The sequence below is a fragment of the Aphis gossypii genome, unplaced genomic scaffold (genome assembly GCF_020184175.1).
Source record: "Aphis gossypii isolate Hap1 unplaced genomic scaffold, ASM2018417v2 Contig00987, whole genome shotgun sequence".
Classification (NCBI taxonomy): Eukaryota; Metazoa; Arthropoda; class Insecta; order Hemiptera; family Aphididae; genus Aphis; species Aphis gossypii.
The window spans coordinates 23,631-33,646 of NW_026083398.1; the positions used below are offsets into that span (position 1 = coordinate 23,631).

Consider the following 10,016-nt stretch of genomic DNA (forward strand, 5'->3'; position numbering starts at 1 on the left):
TACTTATCTATATCTAATGATAGAAATGTAAAGAATTGTTAAACTATGAAGATATTAATGTTAAAGAAGATAATATGAGTTGTTACCTGATTTTAAATTGATCATAATAGAGAAATTCTAAAAGAACTCTATGATATAGGCTTAGAAATGCCACCGAATTATTTGTACTTAGTGAATTTTCAGAGAATGCAGGCTTTAGTTGCAGGATATGTTGTTCAAATGGTAAGTTAAAATTTTATTTAATCAAAACTGGTAAGATTAATTAAATAAAACATATTGTAGGTTAGCAAAACGACTAAAATGTCATGAGTGTATAGCAGCATTTATACAAAGGAAACTTAGAAGAAAATCGCGTGTGCTTCTTATAATACAAAAAGCCGAGTGGCCTTATAATACAGCAAGTGATGTTATAAACTATTGCCACATGACAGAATTATTAATCGCCAAGTATTAAATGACATTGCAGAAATAGGTGAACATGATTTTCACAAAATTTAGCATTATCTGTTTTCAGTCGCCTAAGTCAAAAAAATGTATTTAATCAGCTAAATGCACATTCCTTTGATTCTGAAAAAAACCATATTCCAATTTTAATAAAAACAATATCATTATGTTCATAAGAATAAGAAACTTTCATGAAACCAAAAAATTAATATAAATATGATAGGCAAAAACAAACGTAAACTTTTAACTAGATTAGCAATATACAAAATGTTTAAAATTTAGCAAGGCAGTATAAATTTATTAATTAATAAAAATTATATAATATTATATACAATAATACCTACCAATAGTAAAATAAAATATAATTACCTATGTCTTCCATAGTTATATCCAATTTATTTCCTGTTTTCATTACTTTAATGCAAAATTTATATGAAAATTATACATTATAAAAAAACGCACTGCACCACGTCTACATTCATGCACCTTATGGCTTATACTTGTTGAAGTTATAAGATCTATGACTATAGGTACTACGTTTTACTTATGAAACGATGTAGATCTTCTCCACATCGAACTCATAAAACTACATTATGAAATATTACTATTCACTATTATAATAACCCACTATTTATATTATTATTCAATTACTAATGCTAGTAGTAATTTAATTACGAAGTATGAACACGTGTATAACTGTATAACCGTCAATGGCGTTAAATGTTAATATTTAAATAACTGAAAAATGCAAATGTATTATCATAGATATATAATAATATATACATATTCTATTATATACCTGTGATTATTCTGTATAATCATGTTATAACGTGATATCATTGATATTTGGTATTGGATGAGATAATAAAATAGTCTTATCCATGAAATATCATGGAAAGGAACATTTGCAGACTCAATATGGCGGCCTCTAGGAGTGTTACACATTTTATATTAGAACGTAAACACAATGCGCGTTCCATAGTATACAGTTCAGTGGTCTATTCTCAGTGAACTTTTACCAGCATATCCAAAACCAAGACAAGATACTAAAAGAAAACACATTCCAAAAACACACGAGGTAGGAAAAAATGGAAGGGCACTTCGTAAAAGATGTTATGTTTGCGCAAGAAAGAAAATCCGAAAAGATACCTCATATTTCTGTCCAACTTGTCCAGATCATCCAAGTCTTTGTCTAGAACCATGTTTTACTAAATTTCATCCATAATCTTTTTATATATTTATTAAATATTATTATTATTATTTTAGATTCTGAACGAAGTGATGAATGTATTGATTTTACAATGATGTGTGTTTTTTTTTTTTTTTTGTGTCTGTGTACAGCATAACTAGTCGAAATAATGTTCCAATTTCAAACTATGGGGGTGGTTTCCGATGTAAAAGTGAATATCCTTGGTGCATTATAGAGGTAAAAAGTTAACATTTTCCAACAGTTTTCAAAAAAATCGAGAAAAACAAAAAAAAAATGACGGAAAAACGGCAATTTTTACGCAAAACCAGTTTTCGACCAAATCGATTTTTTTTATGGTTGTAATTCAAAAACTAATCACTGAAAATACTTGAAATTTTCACCAAATGTTAATGTCAGCGGTATCTGTATATAATTAAATTTTCAAAAAATTTTGACTTTTTTTGAGTTATTTATAGACCACTGAAATTTTCGATTTTTTTGAGAAATTTTTTTTAAAGTGTCGATAAAAAATTTTTGGATGACCAAAAAGTTTTGAAAATTTAATACAAGGTTCCTTATGAGTTGTTTTTAATGTAGCTAAAAAAAATTAAAAATCGTTAGTCACAATTTTTTTTTATAAGAGTTTATAGTTCAAATTTTTACGAAATCTGTCGAAAACGCGAAAATTTGCAAGTAATTTTGAAGTTGAAAAATCATAAAATTTTTTTCTTTTATAACTAAGTTTTGAAAATTTGGTACAAGGTTCTCCATACATTTTTCTTCAAATATCTGTAAAAAAACCTCTACCGGATTCAGACAAAAAATTTTTATGAGTGTTTGAAATTTAAATTTTTACAAAACCGCGCTAAATAACGGTTTAGCCTCAAACGATTTTTGATATTTGTTATAATTCAAAAAGTATAAGTCGTAGATACTTGAAAATTTTACCAGTTATTTAGATTGGCATTTCATTTACTTGATTTAATTTTCAAAATATTTTGAGTTTTTTTGAGCTATTTATAGACAACTGAAATTTTCAATTTTTCTGAAAAATTTTTTTTGAAGGGTCGATAAAATTTTTTTGGCCCTATCAAAATACTTGAAAATTTTATACAAAGTTCCTCATATGTTATTCTTATAGTGATTAAAAAATTATAAGAATACATAGGCACAATTTTTTTTTATTAGCATTTGAAGTTCAAATATTGACAAAAATTCGTCAAAACCATGAATATTTGCAAATTATTTTGTAGGTATATTTCATAAAAATTTTTGTATAAGTAGCAAAGAGTTGAAAATTTAATACAAGGTTTTTCATAAGTTTAACTTACAATTATTATAAAAGAACTTAAATTTTGTTGTATTCAGGCCATTAAAACATAAACCACTTTTTTCACCAACCACTAGAAATTATATCCTAGGCTGACAAATCATCTCCGTTCAGAATCGTTTTTCGTATACAATGATAACTATCATTGGATTCAAATTTAACACTCCTATAATATATAATAATGATCCATACGGCACCTAATGTACAGCAGAGCGGTACTCACTTACCCGCTTTTTATGGTATAAAATTATGCAATTTAATACAACTGTACAAATTTTGTTACACAATTTGTTTTTAGTTTGAGCTATAAGAGGACCAATATATAATTAATCCGGGCTTGCAACCACCTAAAAGTTTTTTTTTTTTATCTTATGAAAGATAATGACATTTTGCACCTAATTAATTTAATAATATAGATATTTAACCAATAAAGAGATTTAAAATTTTGCTTTTATCCATAAAATATAAACTGTTTAAGTATACATAAATAATTGTTTTATTAAAGCAGGTTACACTGTAAGTTCATAAGTATAAATGGTAATTAAGTTAATAATTTTAATAACTGGCTACTATTTTTCGCAAAATTATTTATAACACTATCAGTGTTAATTTCAATATCTTGTTCGCATGCAATGCGCATTAAGCCTTCTAATCTAGACTCAGCCATAGTTGATCTCAATCTAGTTTTTACTAATTTAAGTTTTGAGAAACTGCGTTCGGTCGAAGCACTGGAAACAGGTAATGTCACTGCAATTTTGACCAGCATGTAAATATTTGGTAGTGTAAATCTGATATTTGAACTGCAAATTAATTTGAATATATAAATAAGAGAGCTGCTATTAGTAAAATCTTCAATATGGTCTTTAAGAATTAATTCTTCATCAGACTCTGAATCAGAATTATGGGATTCAGAATCAGAATATGTTTTATTATCTTTATGAAGATATTTTGGAAGACAAATGGTTTTTTCTAAATCAGAAAAACAACTAACAAGCCATATGAATTCTGTCCTTAACATTTCTGCATTAAAATACTTAGAATATATTGATGCTACACTTTCAAAGGCATCACTAGGTAATTTTTTATTATCCGTTTTTATTTCTAAAATCCTTTTTTTAGTTATTAGTGATAAATCTTTAAATATAGACAGAGTTGATTCATTGAATTTTTGACTGATCTGACTGTATATGATATCAAGCACTACATAAAAAGTGTGATACTTAAAATTAGTCAAAGGGTCAGAAATTGGTTCATCTATTGCTTGTTCTCCAGGCATCATTTTTCTTTTTCTTGTTCGTTTTTGTGGTAAAGGAGTAAAATGTTCATCTTTATGGTTTTCAATGAATTGCTTCACTTCAATAGCAATTGATTTAAAGTCTTCGCGGAGCTTTAATAATTGTTCTTTTTTAGATCTTATCATTGATGTTGCTGTGATAAGATCTACATCTTTTGCTTGGAAGGTTTTGCTTAATGGATCAAGTATGGAAAAAATATGTTTAAATAAAAAACATGTATACAGAAATCGTTCAGATTGAAAATATGAAAGAAATGATGATGCATCTGATGAAGCTTCTGATGTCCAGATATCTTCCAGTGTATCAACTAAAGATTCCCAAGTCAGTAAAATTGTACCTAAAGCTGTAGAGTGGCTACTCCATCTAGTAGTAGTTACACGTTTCAAACGACGAACTGGTAATTTGGGATTACGCATTTTTTGATTTTTATCAAAAAGAAAAACACGATTTTTACTGCTACATATAAAATCAAAGACTTTTCCCAAAATTCCAAAGAAATCAACTGCTTCAAGGCAACTTGCAACACCTTGTTCCACTACCAAATTCAGACGATGAGCCCAACACCAAATATAAACAGCATGGGGATTTTCATTTTTAATTTTAACTTGTAAGCCATTATACTCGCCCCTCATATTAGCTGCACCATCATATGACTGTCCTATAAGGTTTTTTTTCCAATCAAGGCAAGTTTTATTAAAAACTTCTTTGAAGATATTAAATAGTGTTTCACTTTTAGTAGATGCAGTAGAACACATTGCAAGTAAACGTTCATAGATCATACCATTGCTTTCATCAACATAACGCACTATGAAAGACACCTGTTCTTGTCTAGATATGTCAAATGTTGTATCAATAGATATGCTGAAAACACAAGCATTTTTAACTTCTTGTAAGATCGAATTGTTTATTGAATTTGAAATAGCATCAATCAACTGATTTTGTCGTTGCCATGATATTAATGATGTCATAGATTTTCCCTTATCTTTTAAAAGAGTAATATATGACGACAATACAGGTGAATATTCGGCTAATAAAATAACTAGATCTTTAAAATTTCCATGGACAGAATCTGTCCACTTTTCTTTATGGCCTCTAAACGCAAGTCCATGTTTTCCTAAAAATAGCGTAATATCTATCAGTTGTTTGACAACTACTCTGTTAGTTTGAACATCAATTTTCTTTTTTTCTTCTAATGCTGGTAATATTGGGGAACATTTCTCATGTATAGTTGCATCAATTGATGCAGCTATGTGTATTGATGAAGTTTCATGGAATGTTAACATATGGTTTCCATCCTTCCAACGAGAAACACCATCATAAACCCATGCTTTCTTAGGAGATTTACCGAATAACATGCAATAAAGGCAAAATACTTTGTCACATGAAATTGAATATGATAACCATTTACGGTATCCTATAGATCCATCAGGCAAAGTTCTAGTGTACCACTGAGGATGGAAACTGTATTTGTTAGTTTTTGGGAATTTCTGGAATGGCATCTGCTGAGATGTTGGTTGAGAAGCACCCAAGTTTAAAATATACTTTTTCTCTTCAAAACTTAATCTTTTGTTTGTATTTGAAAATCTTACAGGATCGTTCTCTGTTCTTGAATCACTTTGTCCTTAAAACAAAATATGCATGCATTAATAAAAGCATAAATGGTCAATCACTAACCAGGAATACATGAGTTCAATTCACTAGGTATTATATTAAACATAACAATTAAATTAGTTATTCAGAATGTATAGTTTGCTATGTTATATGTTTTTAAAACAAACATAAAAAGCATATACACATATAATAATTATAATATATTGACATTCAAAATATTCAACTCTCTTGCTATCAATAGCTTGAGTTCAAAATATAATCAGTTTGATTTAAACAAAGCCAGTTACTAACCATAATCAGTTGTTGGAGACGGTATTGGTCCTTCGACTTCTTTCTCCGTCAATATATCATCAACAGAAATTTTGGTAAGATCATTTGAAAGTAATTGATAATCTATAGTATACAAAAATACATATAGTGATAGTGCACTTATAATAATAAATTATTTTTACAAAAATGCATCTTATATTATTCTTTCTTATTACACACCTACGTATAAGCTAAAAATATGATTTTAACTTCACTAATTATTTTACATATCAACTGGATAAATCAAATTAATTACTATAGATCCATTAACTAGTTTGGTTATTAAAAATTAAGTTGATTAGAGAATATACTAAATAGTCAACTTGAAAAATTTAAAAAAAATAACTTTTTAATTAGTTAATTTTCTATGAAATACATACAGATAATATATTATTGATATTCAAAACATTAATATATCTTGCTATCTATGGTTATATTTCAAATTCAAAATATGTCAGTTTGATTATAAACAAACCATTTACTAACCGTGATCAGTTGTTGGAGATGGTGCTTCACTTTTTTCATCCATCAATATATTTTCATCATTGCTTTTATTTTTATCGAAACTGTCCAATTCTACTAGTTTATCTGCAGGAATAATTTGTATATTTATTTTTTTTAATACACTTTTATCTAAATTACAGAACATGAATATAATGATGTAGATATATTGGTACCTATATAATTAGTATAATATAATAACCTGAATCAAAATGATTTGTGCTCAATTCAGATGAAGCAATATATTGCATCTGACTTAAATTTTCACTGGGACTGGATATAGCTGTAACTGAATTTTTGCACGACAATTCTAGTTTATCAACTTTAAAATATAAATTTAACATGATTATACATACAGTAATACAGTGACATAGCATACTAATTTATTTTAAAGTCAGAATTAATATATTAACAGAGGTAAATAAAAACACTAATGAACACTAAAAACAAGAATAAAATGTACATACTGGATGTTTTAACTGTGCTCGAAGACGGTGAAGAGGCATCTACGTTAACCATCATGTCACTTCGCTGAATAGCTTAAATAATTTAAATAAATATTATTTTATTCTTATAAAAGTATTAAGGTACATGAATTTACAGAGAATTTAAAGTTTTTATTTAATTGAAGAATACTTACAGGTAGAGATTTTATTTGTTTTTTTAAAAAATCCATCCAAATTAACTTTTTGTCTTTTATTTTTTTTTTGACATGATTCGATGTGTCTTTTCCAATTTGTATCATTTTGATTATTTCGATCACGTCGACAAAACTCACACGTCAAATTCATACTTAATAACTTAATATATTAATAATATATATTTTTATTATTAGAAAAATAACGAAAAATAACAGGCATGAGAGTTGCGAATCAAGAACACGAGTAAATATACTTTTTAAGTTGTAACCATTTAACCATACAAGTATACAACTATTGCACAAGAGTACAAGACTCCTAATACCCAAACAAATTATTTTTGTCTCGTTAGTGGTTAGTCGTTTCATTATATTTATCACAAAATAGTTTATACCATAGAGTATGGACTGTGATATTAATATAATATATTTCATATTATTTTTAAATAATTCCAATTTGTTTTCTAAAAATAGCCGCTTCTGCAGTAATATTACTGTTCAACGACAGAACGTGCACTCCCACTATCGGGCATAATGCGTTATGATTAGGCGGGTGGTAGTAGAATGGGTGACTGGTTATCATGCGTCGGTGCAGGCCGCAGGGTATTAGTTATTACGTGTTATTAGTCATTACTTATTTATTAGTGATTAGTGCCTACAGCGCATACTGCTTACAGCATTAACTGTCTCTCGACTAAAGCTGAGTCTTACACTCTTGTTTATCTGTTGTCTGTAAGACTGTAAACTATTTAATACAATAATATTAAATAATAAAAGCCGTCATTCACAAACCTAACCTAACCCACCCCTAAAAAAGTTCTGGGGTATTTACCCCACTTGCCATACATGTTCGGCGCCACTGATTGAGTCCTTCTACTTTTCTTTCAAACGCTCCAATTATAGTCATTGATACTTCGAAACAGAACGATTCAGCCACAGCCTCAGCAGTGGATGTACAATTAGAAATTGAAGCTTCAGAATCGCTTACAGGTATAACTGCTTATTGTTTATTGATTTATGATCGTATTGTAGAATATGTACCTTTTACTAGAGAAGTAAGAAAACTTGTGTAAATACAATTTATAATAATAAAAAAGTTTATTTAATAATTTTGCGTTCTTTTCTTGAAATAATTATTTCAGTTGGTGGACAATATATATGTTAACACCACATTGTGTTACACGGTAAATCTGAGTTAGCGTAACATTTAAACAAAAAAAAATTTGAGATTTTTTTTGTTACACAGTGAACGTGTGTAGAAATCTCATTGTAAAAAAAGGTGCTCAGAACATACATTAGGGTTTTTTGAGAATTTTGTTACACGGTGGAGCATGTAGAAATGCCCCCTTGAAATGAAGAAATCTCCCTGTAAAAAAAGTGCTCAGAACATACAAATATATACTACTGTTACGGACCTATACTGTCCGTATCGATTATTTTATATGCATAAGATCATACAATGTCAAATTTCCTAACTTGTAAAATTAATACCACAGGCACACGAGTACAGGACACGAGAGAGTAGAATATTATATTAATATAATAATTTGACAATTAAAGTAAATTCACACGTCTCTTTGCAAAAGTCGAAACTCGGTGTCTTAACGATTCGATAAGAATCATGGGTAAGAATACACAAGCAGTCGTTCCGGGACCCCTCGTATGACGAAGTCACCGCCCACTCTTGTAAGAAATCATATATAAGAGGGATCGAGACAAGAGCTCGACAGAAGGTTACTGTATAACCAACGAATAGGGATATCTATGACACTCAGAGGCCGGTCGTAACACCACTCAAGTCATTTTGATATCAGTTTCTGAGGCAGGTCGTAACACCACTCACCATCTTATTTTATATATTCTACATTAAGCTTATAATATTTGTATTCGTGCAAGACTTATTTTAATAAACAATTAACTTATACTTGAACAACACGACGTATTCATTTTGTACGTTGATGCATGAATCGACCTAGTCGGGACGCAACACTACTATCACTTTGTCACGTAGCACAAGTTAATATAATATATTAGGAAAAAGAACAGCGAAGTAAAAACAAAGTAACACAAATGTATATAACGACAGAAAACGAACTACTATAATAATAATAATAATAATAATAATAATAATAGTACGCGCACTGTGCGTCCGAATAACAAGTATAGATATATAATGTGTACCTCGGAGGTACGGATAGACAGAATAGAAAAAAACAACGTATATATATATATATATATATATATGATAGAAGATATAGATAATAGTTAAGACTAATAAGAGAACAACTCAAATATATAATCAGTCGCGAAAACGCTTAAAAAGCACGGACTTTAAATAGAACGGCGGCGGGCGGGGATCGATCTTAACAACGGTTAACGATAGACAAAAACGCCGCCGAAGCTCTCGGTGGTCGTCACCCACGCCGCGGGAGCTTCGGAGCTCATCGCCGACTCAGAAACTGGTTCGATTAATCGCTCGGGTGTCCCGATTGATTATCGAACGAGTGGTAATACCTAGGCAAGGGGGTCTAGCGGGTGAGATCGCGGTATTCGTGCGACACGACCGTGTCAACTTCAACACGTTTGAGGAAACATGTCGCCACTGTAACACAACTGTTGAATTTATCTGAAGGGGACATAGAACAACTATCTACATTTATGGGACATTCAGTAAACGTGCATAAAGAATATTACAGGCTC

The 10,016-nt window shown here is 29.5% G+C and overlaps 1 protein-coding gene across 1 annotated transcript; it reads right to left on the bottom strand.

The window, feature by feature from the left end:
* Positions 1-3,441: 3,441 nt before the first annotated feature.
* On the bottom strand, positions 3,442-8,109 carry LOC126555668 (zinc finger MYM-type protein 1-like). Its single transcript, XM_050210568.1, has 6 exons — positions 7,320-8,109; positions 7,147-7,218; positions 6,882-7,001; positions 6,665-6,766; positions 6,161-6,262; positions 3,442-5,879 (listed from the first exon to the last, which is right to left on the bottom strand). The coding sequence occupies exons 1-6, from the start codon at positions 7,468-7,470 to the stop codon at positions 3,505-3,507; spliced, it is 2,922 nt and encodes a 973-aa protein (XP_050066525.1). The 5' UTR covers positions 7,471-8,109; the 3' UTR covers positions 3,442-3,504.
* Positions 8,110-10,016: the final 1,907 nt, after the last annotated feature.